Source organism: Trachemys scripta, chromosome 1 (genome assembly GCF_013100865.1).
Source record: "Trachemys scripta elegans isolate TJP31775 chromosome 1, CAS_Tse_1.0, whole genome shotgun sequence".
Classification (NCBI taxonomy): Eukaryota; Metazoa; Chordata; order Testudines; family Emydidae; genus Trachemys; species Trachemys scripta.
The window spans coordinates 251,812,492-251,837,926 of NC_048298.1; the positions used below are offsets into that span (position 1 = coordinate 251,812,492).

The following is a 25,435-nucleotide window of genomic DNA, read 5'->3' on the forward strand; positions in this document are numbered from 1 at the left end:
AGTACCTTTTTTAGATTAGAACCGTGGTTCTTTGAGATGTTATTGTCAATGTGGATACCATGACCCAACCTCCATCCCTTCTTTTGTGGTGCTCAGCCATATGGGCTTCAAATTTTGAGGGAACTGAAGAAAGGTCTTTGTTGTCCTGCCCTTGATGCCTTTGTACAGGAGCATGAGAAAACACAGGGCACATGCATGGTCCCAATGGAAACTGCTATTAAAAAAAAAACCCCTATGAGGCTTATGCCCACCTAGAATGCGATCCACAAAAACTACATTTTGAAGAACCACAGTTACTTAAGTAACCATTCTTTCCTAACCTGCTTCAACTCTTCAGAGGAGTCTTGTGTCCCCTTCCCCCTTCTCCAGACTTACACCCCCGCACCCCAGAAAGCAGGGCTTTGGAGCAGAGCCCAGAGCTGGAGCACGGAGCAGCTCCGGAACAGTGGAGCTGCAGGTTTTTGCCTGGAGCGGAGCCTGAGCACAGCTCCAAAGCCCTGCCAGAAAGGACAAGTTTATCATCTGGGCTTGAGTTCACTCCACCTCATAATGTGGGTGATAGAATTTTAATGGATACAGAGTGGACTTGTTCTGTAGATGTGCAAAGGTTTTTACCTAATAATAGGAAAGGGTCTACATATGCATGTTATATTAGCAAATGAAAAAGGGTTTTATTATGAGCCGATAATAATAATAATAATGTTCCACATAAGGCACCAGTTCAGTCCATATTAGGTTACTTACTATATCTTAAATCTGTTTATCTTTTGTTATCTTGTATGTGGTTACACTGATCTGCATTTTATTTGGGTTTTGATAAATCACTGTTTACTCAAGAGCCAATGAGTGAATGTTCTTTTTTTAGTTGTCTATTAAGACAGTTTTCATAATGGCTGTTACTTGAGCAACAAGAGTGAGTGAACTACAAGTATTAATGATCAGGTGGTAGATTTGGCAGGCCAATTCTTCAATCACTTTTTAATTGGAAATCCATGTAATGTGATTACTGATAGCTAAACTATCCCAAGAGTGGGAATATGTAGAAGCTACTCAAAGAAGAAATTAATATTACTCAACTGTAACCAGATTCTGCATATGTATACTGCCCCGCCTTGCCCCTCTTCCACTGAGTCCTGATTTCCAAACAGGACCTGAGGGAGATGTGGAAGGAACTGAGTTGGCGGGAGTGCCATGCCTCCTTTTAGGTCTCACCATCAGAGGAAGGGTGGGAGTGATGCATGAGTTCTCCATCAGGCACTGCTAATTAAAATTTCACCATCTAAACTACACCTGATCAGGTCATCTTACAAGTGTGAATACGGAGAGTCCAGTTCGAAGAACTCCAGTTACAAGTTAGTTACTGTCATATTTATGAATGAGAAATTTTATTTTTCTCCTTCATAATCCATTTTTTCTGATTAAGAGTGCAAGATAGGGTAAATTAACAGAATAGTGGACTTCATTGTAGTAAGATTTATGATTCTTTATGTGACAGTATTCTGAGCACTTACTGGTCAAAAAGTGCTTAAACTCAGGCTCAGCCTGGCTCTTCTGTTGTGCTGTTGCTCAAGGAGAAAGAAGTATAAATTAGCTGTTTGGGAGAGACACGGGAGAATGCAGATATGTAGGGCTTCACTCCCAGGGTTATATGACTGGTCTGAAGCTAAGGCTGGAGGAGTTCTCTCTTGCTTTTGTCTTGTTTAGATTTTCATTATAAATAGTTTGAAGAAAACCGTGGCTGACTATCACTGTATTTTGTTTTTGCTGAATCTGGCCACCATCTTACACCTTACTTCTGCTTTAGGGAATGGATGACAGTACTTTTGAGAAGAAATACAACACTTTAGGAGTGGATATAATTCAAACTCACCAAATGTTCTGTCAAGAAGTTCTTAAACTGCTTCCTGGGCAAATGGCTGTTGTCAGCAATGGGAGGGTAAGTAAAGAAACAGTTCATTTTCTTATTCTCCATGTATGCTCTCTTTCCTCTCCTTGAACTTTTATGTAATTGTAAGGTCAATGCATTATATTACTTTCTTACTCTCCACAGTGTGGCTAAAATGTAGACTCGCTTTTGCTTATTTTTTCTGTAGTTCTTTATTACGGATTTCATTTGCAGTCATTAACTACTTATGCCATAGTGTGAGGGTTTATATCCCTTCCAGAATTCTTTTATAAAAATGTGTATTTGTATAACTTGCTCAACAGTTCTGTCTGAGGTTTTTAAATATTCTAGAGGTTATCAAAGGGCCATGCAGGCCTAACCACTGCCATTCTTTTTTATTTTTCTTAGTATGAGTATGTGTGTAAATTGGAGTCTTTGCTGTGCCTGCGGGACTTCTTGTTTTTACCCTTCATTTCTTTCAAATTGTTAAAATATTTTATTAGTAGTGCTAGATGGTAGTTGCCTCTGAAGCAGCAGCTAGATCTGTGGCTTCCCTCTATCCAGAGAGTAAGAGTGGAAGGTCCTCTCATGGATCAGTAACTGGTTAAAAGACAGAAAACAAAGGGTAGGAATAAATTACACCGGTCTACAATTTTTGAGAAGTCGTCTGCTTCAGAGATAAAATGTGCTATTTATTAAGTATTTTGATGTGCTGAATTCAAATATGACAATTAAAACAACTGATTGGCTACTGTTTCTAAGATATTTAAGTTTTTACATTTTATGTCTATGTATATTGTGTAGATAGTAGAGTTTTAATCATAAATTGTAAACCTAGGTCTTTTCATGTGTTTATGGTTGCTTTACATGATAATATTTCACCTGTCCTGTTTATGTAACACTTTAAAAATCAGCAAAAGGGTTATATAAATAAAATTTATTATGAAACAAAAGGCAAAAAACTATTATGTACATAGTTTAGTCCTATTCAGTGTCTACTTGGCGCTCCTTGGCTTGTCTTTTGTATTCATTAAATGGAGCATCTCTTGTCACTGTCCAGCAATAGTCTGCAAGCATTGATGGGCTCCATTTGCCCTGATAGCGTTTCTCCATTGTTGCAATGTCCTGGTGAAATCGCTCGCCGTGCTCGTCGCTCACTGCTCCGCAGTTCGGTGGAAAAAAATCTAGATGAGAGTGTAAAACATTTATCTTTAGTGACATGTTACAACCAAGGCTTTTGTATGCCTTGAGGAGGTTTTCCACCAACAACCTGTAGTTGTCTGCCTTGTTATTTCCGAGAAAATGTATTGCCACTAACTGGAAGGCTTTCCATGCCATCTTTTCCTTGCCACGCAGTGCATGGTCAAATGCATCATCTCGAAGAAGTTCACGAATCTGAGGACCAACAAAGACACCTTCCTTTATCTTAGCTTCACTTAACCTTGGAAATTTTCCACGGAGGTCCTTGAAAGTTGCTTGTGTTTTGTCAATGGCCTTGACAAAGTTCTTCATCAGACCCAGCTTGACGTGTAAGGGTGGTAACAAAATCTTCCTTGATTCAACAAGTGGTGGATGCTGAACACTTTTCCTCCCAGGCTTCAATGACTGGCCAATCTTTCTTGATGTAGTGGGAATCTCTTGCAGGACTATCCCATTCGCAGAGAAAACAGCAGTACTTTGTGTATCCAGTCTGCAGACCAAGCAAGAGAGCAACGACCTTCAAATCGCCACAAAGCTGCCACTGATGTTGGTCATAGTTTATGCACCTCAAAAGTTGTTTCATGTTGTCATAGGTTTCCTTCATATGGACTGCATGATCAACTGGAATTGATGGCAAAACATTGCCATTATGCAGTAAAACAGCTTTAAGACTCATCTTCGATGAATCAATGAACAGTCTCCTCTCATCTGGATCGTGAACGATGTTGAGGGCTGCCATCACACCATCAATGTTGTTGCAGGCTACAAGATCACCTTCCATGAAGAAGAATGGGACAAGATCCTTTTGACGGTCATGGAACATGGAAACCCTAACATCACCTGCCAGGAGATTCCACTGCTGTAGTCTGGAGCCCAACAGCTCTGCCTTACTCTTGGGGAGTTCCAAATCCCTGACAAGGTCATTCAGTTCACCTAGTGTTATGAGGTGTGGTTCAGAGGAGGAGGATGGGAGAAAATGTGGGTCCTGTGACATCGATGGTTCAGGACCAGAAGTTTCATCCTCTTCCTCATCTGACTCAAGTGAGAATGATTCTGGTGCATCAGGAACCGGCAGTCCTTCTCCGTGGGGTACTGGGCGTATAGCTGATGGAATGTTTGGATAATGCACAGTCCACTTTTTCTTCTTTGGCACACCTTTCCCAACTGGAGGCACAATGCAGAAGTAACAATTGCTGGTATGGTCTGTTGGCTCTCTCCAAATCATTGGCACTGCAAAAGGCATAGCTTTCCTTTTCCTGTTCAACTACTGGCGAAGATTTGTTGCACAAGGGTTGCAGCATATGTGTGGGGCCCACCTCTTGTCCTGATCTCCAGTTTTGCAGCCAAAATAAAGGTGATAGGTTTTCTTAACCATAGTGGTTATACTGCGCTTTTGTGATGCAAAAGTCACTTCACCACAAACCTAGCAGAAGTTATTTGCACTTTTCACACAAGTACGAGGCATCTCTGCTCACTTTGGCTAAACAGAAATGTGTCCTTTTGCAAAATCAAACACTGACAAATAAGAGAGCACGACACTGTTCAGCAGAGTGATGTAAGCTTTGTTATGATTGCATCATCCATGACTTCTAGGAATAACATGATGCAATTCAGATCATGTATGACGCAATACCAGCTTCAGATTGCATCATTCATTGTTTTGCCTAAAAAGCAAGTACTGTCCAAACCCAGTCATAAATTTATTCATAGATCCAGTCAAAGATGTATTTTAGTCATTTCTGGTTTAAATTGAGATCCCTTCCCTTTGTAACTCACTTATCCTCCGCCATTCCCAAGTCAAGGGTCGTATATACTGACCCAATAGCATATCTTGAAAACTAGAGCCAATCAACAATTTTAAGCATCATTTTCGTTCTCAGTGACCCAGAATTAGTAAAGTTTGACTACATTTATTTCAGAAGCATTTTGGCTGGAGAGCAGTGTTATCAGTTTTTAGAATGGAAAGAGGTAAGTAGTGGTGTCCTCCAGGGGTCTGTACTGGGACCAGTGTTGTTCCACATATTCATAAATTATCTGGAAAAAGGGGTAAACAGTGAGGTGGCAAAATTTGCAGATAATACAAAATTACTCAAGATAGTTAAGTCAAGGGCAGACTGTGAAGAGTTACAAAGGGTCTCACAAGACTGGGTGACTGGGCAGCCAATGGCAGATGAAATTCAGTGTTGATAAATGCAAAGTTGATCAAGAATAGGAGATAGCTGTGTTAGTCTGTATCAACAAAAACAAGTGAAACATCTGAAACATCTGAAGAAGTGAGGTTTTTTACCCACGAAAGCTTATGCCCAAATAAATCTGTTAGTTTTTAACGTGCCACCGGACTCCTTGTAAACCAATAGAAAAAACTTCCTTTTTTGAGGTAAGTGCCATACATCCTGGGGTCTGCCAAAGATGTCGTGCTGGCTCAAATACGTCTCGATAATTGGCATGATCAATCTTCTGGGAAATTAACATGGAAGAATAAAGACGCCAGGAGACTAGACTCTTTTGGTAGAAAACTTTACTTCTCTTCGAGTTTCCAGCTCAGGGTGGCCAACCATCAGGCCTTACTGAGCCGATATGATTTTAATTTATGGAAATCCCTGCCAAAGTTCGAGCCGCTCCTCCCTGAGCAGGGTAGGAAGGACTTTAAGGCATTGGTGGACGAGGGGGCGACGGCAGCCAAAGCAGCCCTGCAGGCAGCGGCGGATACGGCGGCTCGCTGAATGGCCTGCGCAGGGCATCGTGGCTCCTCCCGTCCGGGCTTTCGGCGGAGGCCCAGTCCCTCATGCAGGACCTGCCGTTCAACGGGAAGGCCCTGTTCACTGAACAGACGGACATCAGGCTGCATGGGATTAAAGACTCTCGTACCACCCTGCAGACCGTGGGCCTCTACGTCCCTCTGGCTAAGGACAAGGCCAAACCGCAGACGTCAGCTCACCCTGCACAGAGCAGATATGAGCCCCCTTACAAGAGACCGAGAAACCAGAAGCACTGGCCTCAACAACAGTCCCACTCTGCCTCACAGCCTGGGCCCTCTAAGGACAAGAGGCAGGGAAAGAGGTCAGGAGGTGGAACGACTACTACACCTGGAAGCAGCGGAGAGAGTGCCAATAGAATTCCAGGGCAGGGGCTTCTCCCGATATTTCCTGATCCCAAAAGTGAAAGGGGGTCTCAGGCCCATCCTAGAGCTACGGAATCTCAATCGGTTTATTGTCCGCTCCAAGTTCCGCGTGGTGTCCCTGGCTTCTATTATCCCCTCCCTGGACCCAGGGGACTGGTACGCGGCCCTGGACCACATACATATTTTTGAAGGGCACCGGCGCTTCCTCCGTTTCCTGGTGGGCCCCAACCACTACCAGTTCATGGTTCTCCTGTTTGGCCTATCCATAGCACCCAGGGTATTCACAAAATGTATGGTGGTGGTAGCAGCCTATCTCAGACTAGAAGAGGTCCAGATGTTCCCATATCTGGACAATTGGCTTCTCAAGGGCAACTCACGGTCTCAGGTGAGCACCCATGTGGACCTGCTCCTGTCCACATGCGCCAATCTCGGCCTGTTGGTAAACGAGTCCAAATCAACGCTAGTTCCCATGCAGCGCATAGAATTCATAGGGGGCACTACTGGACTCCTTAAGGGCCACAGCCTCTCTCCCAGTGGGCAGGTTCGAAACCCTCAAAGGTCTCATCGCCTTGGTCACAACTTTTCCGGTGACAACAGCAAGGGCGTGCCTTCACATCCTAGGGCACATGGCAGTGTGCACGTATGTGGTCCGCCACACCAGGCTCCGAATGAGGCCCCTCCAGCTATGGCTAGCCTCCCAGTTCTCCCAGGCCCGGGACGGCCTGGGCAAGGTCCTCACGGTACCAACCCCGGTAATTGCTTCCCTACAATTGTCGTCCTCCCCGGGCAACATGCTCCAAGGGGTTCCTTTCCGGGAGGCAGCCCTGTCAATAGATCCGGTGTCCGATGCGTCGGACTTGGGCTGGGGAGCCCACATAGGGAACATGCAAACCCAAGGGATGTGGTCAACCTCGGACCTGTCCCTCCATATAAATGTCAGGGAGCTCAGGGCAATGCGGTTGGCATGTGTAGCTTTCATCACGAAGATTCGCGGCAAGGTGGTTAGAGTCCTTGCGGACAATGCCGCCGTGATGTTCTACATCAATAGGCAAGGAGGGGCACGGTCCTCAGCCCTCTGCCAGGAAGTCCTGAGCCTTTGGGAATTCTGTATAGTCCACGATATCTCCCTGAGGGCTTTCCACCTACCGGGCGCCCGCAATATACATGCCGATCGCCTGAGCAGTGTTTTCTCCCCCCATTACGAGTGGACGCTCCACTCAGAGTTCACTCACCAGCTCTTCCGAGAGTGGGGAATTCCACACGTGGACCTGATTGCAACCCACCAGAACCGGTATTGCCCCCAATTTTGTTCCCGGGGTGGGGGTTGGAGAGGGACGCGATCTCAGATGCCTTCTTCCTGCAGTGGTCGGACCAGCGTTTCTATGCTTTTCCACCGTTTCCCCTTATAGGCAAAGTCGTAGAAAAAGTGAAAACAGTCAAAGCACGTATCATCCTTACCGCCCCAGCCTGGCCCCATCAGCACTGGTACGGAACCCTACTGGACCTACTAGCGGCCCCTCCCAGGAGGTTGCTGCTACGCCCGGACCTCCTCTCCCAGGATGGGGGCCGCCTCCTTCATCCCAATCTGGCCGCTCTCCACCTGACAGCATGGCTGCTCAGTGGCTAGACGAGGAGGAGAGGAGGTATTCTGAGGAAGTCAGGCAGGTCCTCCTGGAAAGTAGGAAGCCGTCCACACACTGGACGTACCTGGCGAAGTGGTCCCGATTTTCCAGGTGGGTGGGGGAGCGGGGAGTCTCCCCATCATCTGCCCGCTCCAGCTTATCCTCGAGTACCTCCTATCCCTTAGGACCCAAGGGCTGGCACCCGCCTCTGTCAGGGTACACTTGGCGGCCATATCGGCCTTCCACCCGCCAGTGCAAGGGCACTTGGTCTTCTCCCATACTATGACCTCCCAAGAGGCCTTGACCATTTTCCCGTATGCTAGATGCCCTGTACCACAATGGGACGTAAACCTGGTGTTGTCCCGCCTCATGGGTCCTCCCTTTGAACCCTTGTCCATATGTTCCTTGTTTCACCTCTCATGGAAGGTAGCTTTTCTTGTAGCAATCACGTCAGTCCGACGTGTCTCAGAGCTCAGGGCCTTGACCTCAGAACGTCCATATACAGTTTTCCACAAGGATAAGGTCCAACTTCGCCCACACCCTGCATTCCTCCCAAAGGTGGTCTCCACCTTCCATATGGAACAGGACATCTTTCTCCCTGTGTTCTGTCCCAAGCCCCATCCCTCCAATGAGGAACGCCGCCTTCACACACTGGATGTGCATAGGGCACTGGCCTTCTACCTAGATCGGACTAAACCGTTCTGAAAATCCTCACAACTCTTTGTTGCCTTGGCTGAGTGTATGAAGGGGCAGCCTATTTCCACCCTGTGCCTTTCTTGCTGGATCATCTTGTGCATACGCAGGTGCTATGATCTGGCAGGGGTTCCCTGCCACCGATCGTCAGGGTGCACTCAACAAGAGCTGAGGCGTCGTCAGCTGCCTATGTAGCCCATGTCCCTATCCAGGACATCTGTAGGGCTGTCACCTTGTCTTCAATTCACATGTTCACTGTGCATTATGCGATCGTGTCCCAAACTAGGGATGATGCCGGGTTCAGAAGAGCAGTACTGCGTCCCAGGAACTCATGAATTCCTACCCACCTCCAACAGATATAGCTTGGAATCATCTACTGTGGAATACACATGAGCAATCACTCGAAGAAGAAAAAGATAGTTACCTGTTCCATAACTGGTGTTCTTCGAGATGTGCTGCTCATGTCTATTCCACATCTCACCCTCCTTCCCCTCTGTTGGAGTTGTCCGGCAAGAAGGAACCGAGGGTGGGGGAGCGTGCAGCTCCCCTTATAGCACGATATAGAGGCGCCACTCCAGGGGTCGCAGCAATGCTCCCCTCTACGGGTACTGCTAAGAGAAAAACTTCCGGCACCTGTGCACGTGGCGCACATGCACACCTACTGTGGAACAGATATGAGCAACACATCTCGAAGAACACCAGTTACAGAACAGGTAACTGTCTTTTCTTTCCAGCTGTTAGCACTGCAGGTCTGTGTAATGAAAGGGTGCCCTTTATTTACTTTTTTTATCCACTGTCCCATGTAATATTGGTAGGTTTTGTAGGAGAGGGCCATCTCAGCAGGAGCATCAGGGGGCACTGTACCTGATGGGAGCATAATTCCAGACACACAGGGAGAGTTAGGACCACTAACTGCCCCATCTCTTTAGGGTAGTAGCCATGCTCCTCACCCCCTGCATTTGACCAGTGGGCAGACATGACTGTGCCTCCTTCTCAGCCGCTTTCATGCCCAAGGAGGCCCAGCCCAGCAAGGTCCTGCTGTCAGCAGAGCATGGAATGTGGGAAAGTGGAGCAGGAACTGCCTCCTGGTAGGATGGTCTTGGTTAAGGTGCTGGTGGTCCCTGAGAGACCAGGTTTCTATTCTTGGTGCTGCCTCTGCCAGTGATGTCCTGTGTGACCTTGGGCAAGGCCTCAGTTCCCCAGCTGTCACACAGGGATAATAATAACCCATTGTGCCGGAATAATAATAACCCATCTCTCTCTCTCACACACACACGCGCGCGCACGTTGCTTGTAAACAGCCTTATAGAAAGCTGTCTCAACCTAAAAAAAGGAAAATTGATGATTAACACCACCAATTCCAAGATAAGTGGACTGTTGATAACTTTGTCATTGAGTACAGACTGCTTCATGCTTGATCTGCAAAGACAAAGTTGCTGTTTTAAAAGACTACAATATCAAACGACATTACAAAATGAAACATGTACAGTAATATGATAAATATCAGGGAGAAGAGAGAGAGAAGATGGTCTTACAATTGAAAAAAGAAATAGCGAAGCAGCAGCATCTTTTTCAGAAAGCGAGAAAAGAGTCAGAGTCAGCAGTTTTGGTGTGAAATGATTGCTAAGTGTGGGAAGCCATTTACGGATGGTGAATTTATTAAACAATCTTTATTAAAGTCAGTGAGATCATATGTCCCGATAGGCTGATATTGCTGAAAACATCTCTCCTATCTCCAAATACAGTAGCAGAGCGTATTCTTGAGCTCTCTAAAGATTTCGATGGGCAGCTTATCAAGAAAAGCACAACTTTCCGCGCATATTCAGTTGCAACCAATGAGAGTACCTATTTGGTTGACAGTGCACAGCTTGCCATATTTGTGAGAGGCATTGATGAAAACTTTGCAGTAACTGAAGAATTGCTAAGCTTGTCGTCAATGCGTGGTAGAACAAGGAACAGTGAAATTTTTCACTGCCTCACAGAAGCACTGGAACAACACGGTCTGCCATGGCACTTGTTAGCAGGCTTAACCACTGACGGGGCCCCAGCAATGATTGGTCAAAAAAAAAATGGATTGGTAGCACTAGTACAAAGAAAGATGGCTGAGCAAAAAACTGAGCAACCAATAGCGTTGCACTGCATCATTCACCAACAAGCACTGTGCAGTAAATCTTTGAAATCTGACAATGTCATGTCAGTTGTGAAATGTGTGAATTACATTCACTCAGGGGGCTTGCAGCACAGATGGTTTCATGCTTTCTTGGAGGAAATTGAATCTAAATACGGTGACTTGCTCTACTTCACTGAGGTGCGCTGGCTAAGCAGGGGTTCTACATTAAAGAGATTCTTTGAATTGAAAACAGAGGTGAAAAGATTCATGTAAGAAATTAAAATGCCTGTACCACAATTTGAAGATCACAAATGGATGACAGATCTTGCTTTCCTTGTTGACGTAACACAAGAGCTGAATATCCTAAACCTGAAGCTGCAAGTCCAGGCCAGCTGGTGACAGCAGTGTATGATCATGTGAGAGCATTCACAACTAAACTAAAATTGTGGAAAAATCAGATTTCTCAGGGGAATCTCACTCATTTCCCAGCATGCAAGTCACTTGTGGAAGAGCTCGGCTCTGAAATACAGTTCAGTGGTTCTCAATACACTACTAAGCTTGACCTGCTTTTGCAAGAATTTGATCAGCGGTTTGCAGATTTCAGAAAGCACAAAGAAAGCTTCAGTATGTTTGCTAATCCATTTTATGTTGATGTGGAAACAGCACCATGTGATTTACAAATGGAACTCATTGATATGCACTGCAACACATCTTTAAAGACTAAAATCAGAGAAACCAAGGATGTCACAGAGTTCTTCAGACAGCTACCACCATCTTTCCCAAATCTTTGCAAAACTTTCAGAAAAATCATGTCCTTGTTTGGCAGTACTTACATTGTGAGAAACTTTTTTCCACAATGAATATAAATAAGTCAAAATACCGAACACAACTATCTGATGCACACGTTGCTGCAATCCTGAAGGTTTCAACTCCTCAGTCACTGAGGCCAAACATCAACAAACTGAAAGAACTGAAGCGTTGCCAGGTGTCTGGCGAACACTAAAAATTCTTTGGCAGGCGAAGAATTGTATAAAGTTATATGACAGTTTTATTATTTCTAAGACATTTGAAATAAAAATACAATATAAATGTTTTCTTTTCTGAACATCTTCAGTCACATTACTGGCGCGCTGGGAGGATTTGAGGACTGGCACTGGCCCTAAGGTAAATTGAGTTTGAGACCGCTGGTTTACTTCAACAGGTTTAAGGAAGGCTGCCTGCATGGTGTGAGAAAATCTATATTGTGAAGATTTGCAAGGTGGATAGCTAGAGTTCAGTACACATATTTACTTGAAGTTACTTGGCTTCTCAATTTTGATTTCAGGTTTGACAAGTCAGTTTTATAATTATTATTCAATCCATCATCCATCTAGGCTGTATTGCATGCTAGTCTCACATGAACAGAAAGGTGCAGAGGTTTCCCCAAAGAAGAAAGAGAGGTTATTTACCTTTTTTTTTTTTTTTTTTAATAAATATCTGTGCATATTCACATTCCTCACTCACCTTCCTCTCTTCCTTGGAGATCTCCTGTGAAGTCCAGGAGAGGCTATATATGGCCTTGGACCCCAAACATTTGGTGCTGTGAGGTCTTCCTTGTGTCAATCCCATCTGGCACAGCTTTCCAGAAAGTTCTCGATCACTCTAGTTCAAGCACCTTGAATCCCATAAGTATGAATAGGCAGAGCCATCCCTCAAACTACAGCTACTGATAAGTAACCTCTATTTCTTTACATTTTGTAAAAATAATAATTTTTTGCTTAATGTATGGGCAGTATAAGATTTCGGATGTCCCTAACTATTCATTTCCTGATCTAAGGAAAGTGATGTAATATTTAAGTACATTATTGTCATTTAGCAACCTTAAATGGTTTATGAAATGAAGAGTTTTTTTTAAATTGAATATGTGTACAACTTTGACTGTTTGTTGTTTTTTGTGGGGCTGGATAATGCATAAAACATCTTTGTTCCACTAAACTGCATTATGAGTAGAAAAGTTATTTAGCATTCAGTGCTTTGGACCGATGATTATAACGCTTAGCAAAAATTAATACTATTAAACATAATGATCACAGCGACCTTAGAAGCTAATTTATTATTCTTAAACAGATAGCTTAGTGCTTGAAATACTACTACTGGTACTTCAGAATAAATTCTTATCTTGATACTGTCCACATTTTTATACAGGTAGTGTCAGCAAGCTGTAACATATTGTGGAAAATGAGGGAAATATTTGTATTTTTCATTCTTTGTGTGCTTTGTACCTTTGGGTGAATAAATAATCCTTTGTTTTGAGGCAGCTGCTTTTGAATCACTTTTATCAGTTTACTGGTTAGTTTTCTGGAGAAATAGGGCTTATAGCTCCTAAATACATTTGGGAAACGGGCTGCAACCAAGAGATCCAGTCCAAAAGTGGTTGAATGGTGGGGTTCCATCCTTTAAGAGAGGTACAGAAAGTCAGGCTTATCACCTGAGAGTGCTCTCAGAGCAGTCTAAAGTGCAGCTCGCTCTGTAACTGTGACACCTATATAATGAAAATATGATTTCTAATGACTGGTAAGACATGGTTTGTATTGCATTCAGGCTTTTCTCTGTAGTCTTAGGGAGAACAAATAAATAGCTATAGAAATATTTTGTCTTTAATTTTATTATCCTGAAAAATGATCATGCTATTCTTGAAAAACATACCACATCACTGTTTCTGTTTTCTAAACCTCAAGTGTATGGCATTATACTACAGAAACAAGAATAGTTGTTAAAGTGTGGTTGTAGCCTGAAAAGTACTCCTTAAAATTGCATTGTAGGGTTGTATGTTTGACTCTCAGTGACATCTGTCATAGGGTCCACTCACCACTTGGCGCCTCCTCCTGGCGACTCTGGAGATTAACTCTTGCCAGGTAATGTCTTCCTCTGGTACGGTCACTACCCATTGTCTCTTTCACCTTGCAGCCCTTCTCATTCCCAGAACTGCAGCTTCCTGTTCATGGCTCAGCCTTCTGGCCAGGTCAATAAGGCTGTCCCCTTCGAAGGAAATCAATGTCCTTCTGGACCAGCTGGCGTCTCCAGTGCCTTATGCATCATAGAATATCAGGGTTGGAAGGGACCTCAGGAGATCATCTAGTCCAACCCCCTACTCAAAGCAGGACCAATCACCAGACAGATTTTTTTACCCCAGTTCCCTAAATGGCCCCCTCAAGGATTGAACTCACAATCCTGGATTTAGTAGGCCAATGCTCAAACCACTGAGCTATCTCTCCCCCCAAAGTGCCACTGGCAGGTAGGGTAGGGGAACCCAGGCCCTCTTTCTACACTGGCTTCCAGCCCAGGGACCCTATAACAAGCAGCCAAGGTCTGTACAGTCATACCCCTTGCTGCTGTTTCCCTGTGCTTCTTTCTACCTGTCTGGCTTCCCCCTCTTGCTCAGTTTGCCAGCCCAAGCTCTCTCCTCCATAGGGTGGCTGTTGATTACATCCTTTCAACCTCTTGGGGCTCACAGCTCCTGGGCTTTATACAGGGCCCTCCGGTTCTTGCCCAGCTGAGCCTATTTCCAATCAGTGGCTGCTCCCTGTCTCCTTCAGGTGCAGCCTGGGCAGTTAATCAGCTTAGCTGGCCACCTTAACCCCTCTCAGTCCTGTGTGAGGTAGACACCCCATCACAGACATTCATATCAAATGTGCCCAGTTTACAAATACAATTTGTTCTGTCTATCTGCAAGCTAAACTTGAGATATTAGAGTCAAGTTTGCGTTCTTTCTTCCTAATACATCGTCATTAGGAATAAATATTATTCAGACTGTGTCAGGCCTTCAACTATATGTCTGCAACCCTATTATTTTTAAATTATTCTCTTAGTTATACTTGACCATCCGCACTGGCTTCCTAGGAGTACAGGTCCAGCTAACCAAAACTGAGTAAACAGTTTTGTTGCTGCTATTGCAGTTACACAAAAAAATAATAGAATCACACTTGCTTTCTCTTAGCTGTATTGGCTCTGCCATACTAACACTAATAAAAAGCAGAGCATAACTAGAAACTTAGTTTTAATCACCTAAGTAAGCAGATATGTCTCTTACCACACATAACAACAGACTGGTTCTTTAATTAAAAAGGTGCCATTTTAAGTCACTTTCCAAAGAGGACCTGCCCTTTAAATACTTGGATATCAGGGGCAATAGTTATTCATTAATTTAATGTGCAATTTTACTTAGGTTAGGCAACCATCGATCCACTGGATCATGGCGTACACGTAAGAGGTCTAGTCGGGTGCTTGATGAATCTGCTTATGGCTGACAAGCCCCAATTAAAGAGCGACACAGCTTGTTACAAATTTCACAGCTCCATGTGTTGTCTGAGTTGGAGTCCAAGATTACAGCATGCTGCTTTCTTCTTTCTCACTTTGCTGGATAAAAGCCGCTTCGTGTACAGCTGCACCCAGTGCCAGATATTCCCTCAAGATTGGGCGGGATTCTGCGCACTCCTCCCAGCTTTCTACACTGATGTTGAATGACTTCATATTATTTTTGTACACATTGTAATACCGCCATAAAAAGCAGCCCTGCTTTCTAGAGCCATCTAGAATCTTGTTGTACAAAATATTATTGGGAATAGAGTCTCCTCCCATTCTCCTGACATGACTGTGCCATTGCAACCTCCTTTTCTTAATAGTAGTTTCTAAGTGTGTCAGTCCTGCACGCTACAGCACCTCTGTGTTTGGTATTTTGTCTTCCCACTTTATTTCCATGATCTTGCACAGACATCTCATGTGGAAGCTGTTCAGTCTCTTGATGAGCCTAGCATATGTAGTCCACATTTCTGAACCATGAAGTGGGGATGACAGCACACAAGTCTCGTAGATTTGTATCTTCACCTCAGCTGATAGTTTGCTGTTATTCCATGCACATTTCTGTAATAACCTGAAATTCTTAGCTGCTTTTCAAATTCAGTTAGTCAGTTCAGTCTGAAGGTCAAGATTCCTGCTAATCATAGAACCCAAGTAGCAAAAACTGTTGACAACTTGAAAAATTTTACCCTCCAGAGTGATGTCAGTCATTGGTTCTTCCACCCCTTGGTATATGATTACAGTTTTATTGAAACTAATTGTCAACCTGAAGCCCTTACATGATGCAGAAAATCTACCCAAGAGATTTGCAGGAAAGATTCACTATGGGCAACCAATGTTGTATTATCCGCAAACTGGAAACCTCTCAGAACCAGCTCTTTCACCTTGTTTTTCGCTCTGAACCATGCAGTGTTGAATAAGTCTCCATCTCGTCCGAAAATAAATGCCATCATTGCTGTCCTTAAATGCATGAAGCAGCAGGAATGAAAAGTAGATGTTAGAAAGCATGGGGGCTAAGACACACCCATTTCACCCCTTGTTAATGTCAAAGGCATTTGGTTCTATGTTTTCTTGCACTACAGTTGCCCTCATACCTTGATGCAATGAACAAATGATGTTCAGTTTTTCTTAGAAAGATGACTAAAAATGTTGGTGTTAGGTTCTATGTGGATCTCTCAATGACTTCAATACCAAACTTTTTCAGTTAATAAGAAAAAACACCTTTTATTTTGCTATCTGCCAGCCCGGCAAACTCAGCATGGAATCTGAAAATCATGCCAGGGTCTCTCTGGCTCATGCATGAACCAGTATTACATACAACTTCCATTGACAAAATTTGGCCTAAACAATTTGCAAGCCAAAATCAGTCTTCATTTATACCAGTGCAACATCACCAAGATATGATGAGGGCATTGAAAATGTCTACTTTAGATTTACTAATATATTTTTACAATAACTTTTCACAGTGGAATTGTTCTTCAAAGTTAATGAATGATGATTATTTGAAATTAATTCAACTATTTAACACTTCTAGATCTAGTTGTAACACATTTAGAAACTGGTTCCTGACTTGAAAAGCATTATGTCATTTTCTTGGGATTTTTGCTAGAAAACCACAAAGATTTTTAAAAGAAATTTAAATTTTCAGGATAATAACATGACTATTTCTGAGCTCTTTACTTTTTTTCTAAGACAATAGGGAGAAGTTTGCATACTGTGTAAATGGTTTTGAACAGTAATTAACAAGCTATTTCATAAGTAAGTATATTTTGCCTTATTGGCATAACTTGTGTAAAAAAAGTTGCACAGGTATAACAGAGAGCAAACTTTGGTCCTGAAATTGGAACCTAGCAAACAATTATGTTGATACAAGTCAAAATAGAATGCAGTCTTGCAAGCAGCTTGACTAACTGCTGTAGTGCTCCCTGTCATCATAGTATAGCGTTGCAAGGGTATTAGTCTATAGCACCTCCTGTGATGCCCTCCTGTGATGGCCTATCTCTGGCTAATTCTTTCATGGTCTAGCCCTCCAGCCCAGGTTACCTCTCTATTTCTATCCCCTTCTGAGGTAAAAGTCCAACTAAAAAATCCAAAACAACGTCCAAATACAAGATCCTTCTGCCCCTCAGATTATGCTGAAGTTCCTTGCTCTTCACCTCTGCTCCTGGGGAGTACAGAGTTCCTTCTTTGCTCCTTTGGATGAGCAGTGCCTCCCTGGGCGTTTCTCCCTAGAGACCCTTCTTCCTAGCAGGTTTCCCCACTGCATCCCCTCTCCAGGGACTCTGGCAGCTTCCCCCAGAGACCGACCTGCTTCTTACAGGCCCTATCTCAGGGCCTCCCACAGGAGCTTACCCTACCCCCTGTGGTACTCGCGAGCATGCCAGTCCTTTTCCAGAAAGAGAAAACTCTTCCCTCTAGGGTCTCCTCCTTCACTTAGTTCTTTTCCCTCTATATGATGTCCTCCCGGACCCCTCCACAATTGTGATCACTAATTGTAATTGAGTCCAGATCACAATCTGCAAGTGGTTAACTTCTAGGTAACAGGCAAGGCTTACCTCATCACCCCTAGAAGGGCCAGGCACCCTATCACAAACCCACTCTGTTAGCTGCATCAGCTCTATAGTTTTAGAAGGAATAAAAAACAATGAAAAATTTCTTTATGTCAAAAGATGACCCTAAGTGCACACAGCAATAAGATGTATTGAATAAGGCCATGCAATTTTTCAGAATCATTTTCCTGACCAAAAGGGCACTTTACATTTCTCTCTTTTTCAATCAATTATTGTTATTGATGTTTTATTTAAGAATAATAATAAGACCTTCTAAGACCTAGAATGAAATCCTGTCCCCATAGAAGTCAGTGGTAAAACTCCCATTTCAACTCCCATTGCCTTTTCAACAGTTTCCTAAAACGAAATGGAAAAATGTTATACTCTTGCCATAATGATTTTACAGTTCAATCCAAAACCCATTGAAATCAACTGCGAGACTCCCACTGACCTCCAGTGTCTTTGGTTAGGCCCTTCATTGCTACTTAATCTTCTGAAAACATCACCTGTCCATTTACTTCTACTTCCACTGAGACTGGATAACTGAAAATAGTGTGTGTGTGTGTGTGTGTGTGTGTGTGTGTGTGTACTCATATTCTTATATGTTTTGGCATGTGTACGATGGAATGTATTGATTTCCCAAAAAATTTTAAACGACTTTTTGCACACCAATACACTAAAATAGTTCTGATGTAGGACACAATGAAGGTATTATAGGATTTAACAACTAAACACAAGGCAGGATCGTGGTGATTTGTGTTCAAATTTTGCACTTTTTTTCTTTGAGCTTTTGTTTAAAAGGAATTTATGTTGCCAAATAATGGGGGAGAGGGATAGTTCAGGGCAGGTCTTCACTGGGGGGGGCGGGTCGATTTAAGATACGCAAATTCAGCTATACAAATAGCGTAGCTGAATTCGACGTATCGGAGCCGACTTACCCCACTGTGAGGATGGCGGCAAAATCGACCTCCGCGGCTCCCCATCGACGGCGCTTACTCCCACCTCCACTGGTGGAGTAAGAGCGTCGATTCGGGGATTGATTGTCACGTCCCAACGAGACGCGATAATTCAATCCCCGAGAGATCGATTTCTACCCGCCGATTCAGGCGGGTAGTGTAGACCTAGCCTCAGTGGTTTGAGCATTGGTCTGCTAAACCCAGGGTTGTGAATTCAATCCTTGAGGGGGCCTCTTAGGGATCTGGGGCAAAATCAGTACTTGGTCCTGCTAGTGAAGGCAGGGGGCTGGTCTCAATGACCTTTCAAGGTCCCTTCCAGTTCTAGGAGATAGGATATCTCCATTAATTATTATTATTTCTGTAAATAGGCATGTATAATGGAAATGCTGTGATAGCCTTATACACGTATTTGTGGATGTTCCTGTTGTAACTGTTTTTTACAATAGATGCATCCCTTGTTTGCCTGATGAATTTTTTCTACTTACTATTAGGGATATCATATACTGTAGTTCAATTTAATTAATAGAAAATTGTAAATGCTGGAATTTTCACAGCATGAATATTGTATAAATAGTAAAATCTAGTGGTATGCAGGAGAGCGATTTTTAATACTGAAAATTTTACTTTATTAAAAATGGAGTGTATTTTTTGCTTTCAGAGGAAATATTTTTGAAAACCTAAGCTTCTAGTAAAATAGTGTCATTTCTTTTTCCTCTTAAGGTCCTGGGTCCTTTGGATGAAAATGAGTTCTATACTGAAGATTTTCATTTGTTGGAAACGATAACATTCAGTACATCAGCAGAGAAGATTAAAGGCGTTGTCAAAGAGATGGGGATCAGCTCTAAAGAGTAAAACACTTTTGGGTTTGGGGAATCTGTTGTCTAAGTGCATGTGAAACTCATTTGAGTTTATCACCTGTGTCTAATTATTTCACTTTCTTCTAGAGGATATCTAGGTCTTCTTTCAGTGTTTGTCCATACGTATTCCACTCTTGGTGTGCATGTGCCCGAGTTTGGATTCTTTTGGACAGCATCTTCTGTTGGGACTTCCCTTGTTCTCCAAGTGTCCTCATGCCTCCCATCCAAAGGCATAAAGCGTGGAGTGTATCCCTTAGTTCCTTCTTACTGCCTGTGGCTTCAGGTAGGCACATAGGCAGTGTCTCAGGCTATGACTATATTACCACTTACTGCGGTATTACTTATGTCACTCAGGGGTGTGAAAAAGCAACCCCCCTGAGCAATAAAAGTTACACCAACCTAGGCACTCGTATAGACAGCCAATGTAGACGGTGCTATGTCAGCTCTCCTGCTGACATAGCTGCTGCTGCACATGGGGCTGGAGTAGTTAAGGTGACAGGAGACACCTCTCCTGTCTGCTTAGAGCGGTTACATTAGTTTACAGCAGTGCAACTGCATTGCTGCAGCTCCGCCACTGTAAACTTTCTAGTGTAGCCATAGCCCGAGTTTCCCACTCACTGTTCCTGTGTAAATAGTTGTAAATAACTTTAGATAGTTATTTGATTAGTTAGTCTTTAGTTCTAGGTTTTTCATAATGTTTCCTTTTTAAACAAGAAAAGCAAAACAAATTTTTTTTTTCCTGTGAGTCTTTCCTGGTTCCAGGCTGAGCTCTTATGGTGGAACAAAAGTCTGCAGGACTTGAAACTGTCCTCCTTGCAAGGCAGTAATGCCCTGTAATGAAGGGCATGCCAGATGTTTATTATGCCTTAATGAGGAACACATACCTGAGAGGTTTGCTATTTGCAAGTCATTCTTAAACAGAACACAAAAGACAAGATAGACTGCCATAAAGCTGTTTTTGCTGTAGGGGTCCATGCACCCCTCTTCATATCTTGGAGTGAATGGGACTGAAATCCCTAAGCAATTCTCTTCAATAGGTGCTCCTGTCAGCTCCTCAGTTTGCAGCTCTGTGAGTAACGTTTCTAAAAAATCGTCCTCTTGAACCAGTACAACTTCTGAAGTCAAGGGAAGGAAGGAGAATAGCTCCTCTCAGGGACATAGATCTAGGTCACCCTCTCTGGGTGCTAGCTCTAAAAGCAGAAATCCTTTTGCTCTTCCACGGAAAAAGGTAGCTTAAGGCCCAAGAAGGGTCCCTCTGGGCACCCACTCCAGTACCAGTCACTCTGCTCTATTCCTGGCTCATTTGGAGCTTCATGCATCACCTAATACTGAAATTTTGTCAAAGCTCCCAGTACTGGTGTCATTGGTACGAGCGCTCCAGTACTAATGCCTTCTATTTATCTGCCTATGATACTGATTTTCTCAGTACTGTGGGAGGCTTTATAGCTTCAGGAGATTTAACTCTTTCTGTGGTCACCTCTGTTATTTGTGGTAAAGTTTCCACTTGTAATATGGACAACTATCTCAGGCTCAGTACCAAGCCCATTGTGGTATGTGCTAGGGCTCATTAAGCTCTTACTATGTACTCGAGCTAGTACTGCTTCAACTTTAGAGGAGGAGTACTCTTTCTTTGCTTTAGACTCAGATAGCCGGAGGGAGGTGTCACCAACATATTCCCCTGGGTCTAGATAGTTTGTTCCATATTTTTGAAATGGAGTATAGGGCACAACTACCCTAGGCCTAAGAGCTCTTGGCCCTCTGTTCCATACTTCTACCAGCAGCCTTGGTCCTACTGGGCACTGTCAGTCTTATAACTGCCATGGAAGGCAGCACCAACAGCTCAATCTAGAGTGAGGTATCTGTCTCCAGCAAAGCAGCAGGGAGCACTGCAGATGGCTCAACCAGTGATCCCTCCAGATGAGCATGCACATGACCAAGGCTCTGAGGAAGAGGATCTGCAGACTCAGGAACACAACATTCCAACTCCCATCTCTTCTTTGTTGCCTGATGAGGCTGTGATTCCTTCTTCCACTAACATGCAGCTTGATGACTACAAAACCTTTCAGGGGCTGCTATGTCTCTTGGTTGATACACTCAAGATCCTCATGAAAGTTGTCCAGGAGAAATCACATAAGCTTCTGGACATTTTGCACACCTGTGTTCCTGGACGACTTGTGACACCAATAAATGAAGGTCTGCTAGAGCCAGCTACATTACTCTGACAGTCACCTGGTGTCTGTATAAGCATCCAAAGTGGAGGTATACATTTTACACTCATCCTGTGCCTGGCAGTGATGGCAGCCCATGAACGGACAAGACAACAGGCACATCCAAGTCCAAGCCATAGGCTTCATCTATAACCATGACGATATCTTCTTGGTTACAGTTATCGGGAATACTTAAGAAATTGCAGTTGACCGTAGAAAGTCTGCCTTTGAGGGGTGTAAATTGTTAAGGGCCAAAACAGATAGGCCCTGCATTCCTTGAAAGGTTCTAGGGCAACAGTGAAATCTTTGGAAGTGTTTACACCAGAGTTTAGGCCTCGACCCTATCAGAAACAGGTATACTTCTCACATCACAGAGTCTGAATTAGCCAAAAAGATACAGAGATTGCTGTCACGAGAGACCCCTTTCATGAGAGCATGCCCCATCAAGAAGTGGAGTTCAGAGCAGTGGAAGCAATGCTTTGATTATGGGGGGGAGGAATGAAGTTTGTTCCCATTACTTTCTGATACTTCTAAAGGGAGGCTGGCACCCAATTCGGGACATGAGACATCTGAACACCTTAATCTGGAAGTTCAAGTTCAGGATTGTAACACTAGCTGCAGTAATTCCATCTATATTCACAGGATTAGAAAACAGCTCTCAAAATTCAGGATGCATGCTTTGATACAGCTATCCATCTTGCCCACAGGAAATACCTGAGGTTGCAGGTAGGCAATTCCCACTACCAGTACAGGGTTCTGCCATTTGATCCATTTGGTGTTTACCAAATGCCTGGCGGTAGTGGATGCATACCAGAGAAAACAAGGAATCCAAGTTTTCCTTTACACAGGCTACTGGCTCGTTTGGGGGAGATCTCCTTAGCATTTGAACTACACCATTTGTCAGGTACTGTGCCTTTCACCTCCTTAGGACTGAGAGTCAACAAGGAAAAGTTTGTGTTAAGTTTCTATCCAAACAATACAACTTATAGGGGCAGTACTGGACTTCACCACAGCACAGGCTTATCTGAGTCAAAGATTTGACACCATAGTATGTCTGATCCAGGGGTCAGCAACCTATGGCACATGTGTCAAAGGCAGCACGCAAGATGATTTTGAGTGGTACTCACAGTGTCCGGGTCCTGGCCACCGGTCCTGGGGGCTCTGCTTCCATCCTGGGGTCCCTGATGCCAGCCCCCTGCCACCCGGGATCCCGTCCGCCAGCCCCGCTCAGCCCGCTGCCAGTCCCGGGGGCTCTGCTGCCATTCTGGGGTCCCGGCCACCGGCCTCAGGCTCTGCAGCCGCCCCCCCAGCTGTGGCCCACTGGCCCCAGCCTGGGGCAATGAGGGGTGCAGACAGGGGCAAGAGGGGGCACATCTCAGCACCCCCACCTTAAAAATTGTTCCAGAGCCACTGTACTGGGATATTTTTAAGTCCTGATTTGCTGCTTACATCACTATCACATCAGGTGGAACAGTGTACTGGGGAATATATGAAAGAACTTTTTCTCAGCAGTTTGGAGGTTTTGTTCAATGATTTGTCAAATAAAGATGCATATCTAGAATAAAAGAACTGCCTGTCTCTGCCAGAATAGTTGAGAGACGCGTAAGCGAAATGGCAGAAAACATTAACGAAAAGCAGACGACTGCATTAGAGGATACAGCAGTATTTAGCGTTGCAGTTGATGAGAGTGTAGATATAAACAATGTTCCACGTTTGGCAGTTGTTGCAAGATATTGTGCTTCCGATGAAATCCAAGAGGAATTTTGTTGCCTAAAACCCCTGCATGGCACAACAAAGGGGGAAGATATAGCAGAAACTTTTGTAAATCATTTTGAAGAACGAGGAGTTGACATCAGAAAAATATTTTGTGTGACAACAGATGGTGCTCCTGCCATGGTCAGAAAACAGAAGGGATTTGTAAAGTTACTTGAAGATCAAATTGGCCGCCTGATAGTCAAATTTCATTGTATCGTCCATCAAGAAAACCTGTGTGCTAAAGTCTCTAATTCAGAGCTGCTTAATGTCATGAATGCAGTAGTGCAAATTGTGAATGTCCTTGTTGCTCGACCTGCTTTGACTCACAGACCGTTTCAAGCACTGGTAGAAGAGATGGACAGTGCTTATAATGACATTCCACTTCAGAGCAACATTCAGTGGCTAAGTCATGGCAAGGTTTTGGTGCACTCTGTAAACTGTTTTGATGCAATCAAGGCCTTTTTGTCGGAAAAAGGACAAAACTACCCCAAATTGGATGATGACAAATGGCTGTGCAAGCTCTGTTTCTAACTGACAACACCGCTCACCTAAACGAACTCAACCTCCATCTCCAGGGTGTAGGGCATTGGGGAAGGCATTTGTTGTAAAACTAGCAGTTTTTTCTTGGGATATTCAAACTTTGAGTTTCCGCTACTTCCAACACATAAGAGCTATCGACACGTTGCACCGTCAGTGTTGATGAGATTGGAATGTACATGCAAGAACTGGAATCAGAATTTTCTGACAGATTTCAAGATTTCCAGCAATTTGGCCCAATGCTTTCTTTTTTAATTAAAACCTGAAAAGTTCAACAAAAGCAACTTGGATTTGTCTGTATTTCAGTGGATGGATGTTGAAGATTTCGAAATGCAGCTCATTCAGTTAAAAAGCTCAGATTTGTGGGCATCAAAGTTTGGAGAGCTGCGGAGTGCACTTAAAAGTACTGAGAGAGATCATGGGGCCTCTATTCTGACCTGCTGGACATCCCTGCCAGTAAAATTTAACTGTTTGAAGAAAATTGCATTTGCAGTGCTTTCAGCATTTGGATCCACGTACCTGTGTGAACAGGCGTTTTCACACATGAAATCTATCCTCTGTCCCTCTTGGAGCCGGTTAACAACTGATCATTCAGAAGCCTGTGTGCAGCTTAAAGTATCCAAATACGTTCCAGACATTGGAAAACTCAGCAAGGAAAAGCAAGGGCAAGGATCACACTACACTGCATTTTAATATAATTTTAAATGAAGTTTCTTAAATATTTTAAAAACCTTATTTACTTTACATACAACAATAGTTTAGTTATATATTATAGAGATAGACCTTCTAAAAATGTTAAAATGTATTACTGGCACACAAAACCTTAAATTAGAGTGCATAAATGAAGACTTGGCGCACCACTTCTGAAAGGTTGCCGACCCCTGGTCTGATCAAACAGTTATGAGCCTAACCTTGGTCATCAGTAAGAGTTTGTCTCAGGCTTCAGGGACACTCAAGGTCTCTGATCAACTCAGAAAACTCAACCAATATCCCAAAGCTGAGGGCCATTCATCAGGCTTGCACAAAATTCCTACCAGTTCTAAAAGGCTTAACCATTCAGATTATGTAAGACAACACCACTGTTATGGTGTATATCAATAGGCAAGGGGGAGCAAGAGCCACCCCCATTTCTCAATAATCTGTGCATCTATAGAAGTACTGGATTTGATAGAAAATTACTGCAATGACCCATTACTTACTAGGCCTGCAGAATGTTCTAGCAGATCATCTCAGCAGGCCGTTTGCAAGTGAGCACAGTGAAAGACACTATCATATAGGACATATTCACCAGATGGGGCTGACCCTCCATAGACACCAAAAAAGAATAAGAAATGTTTTAGATTCTGATCCAGAAAGGGTCAGTGCCTGGGTTCTCTGTCAGAGGCATTTCTTATCCCCTGGGCTTCAAGACTAATATATGCATGCCGTCCAATTCCAATAATTCCAAATACTTTTCCAACTGGATACAAAGACAGAACTCAGCCAAGATGGTCAGGTTGGCACCGGCCTGGCCAAGGGAATTCTGGTTGTCAGACTTATTGAATCTCTTTATTTGGCCTCCAACCAAATTACCTCTTCAGCTAGAGTTAATACTAGAAAGTGATGGGC

The 25,435-nt window shown here is 43.6% G+C and overlaps 1 protein-coding gene across 1 annotated transcript in view; it reads left to right on the plus strand.

The window, feature by feature from the left end:
• Positions 1–25,435, plus strand: part of UGGT2 (UDP-glucose glycoprotein glucosyltransferase 2) — a 272,650-nt gene that overhangs the window by 146,488 nt on the left and 100,727 nt on the right. The window contains exons 22-23 of the mRNA XM_034758248.1: positions 1,805–1,936; positions 19,192–19,319. Of these exons, the coding sequence (XP_034614139.1) occupies positions 1,805–1,936; positions 19,192–19,319 (260 nt within the window). The remainder of the gene's footprint in view (positions 1–1,804; positions 1,937–19,191; positions 19,320–25,435) is intronic.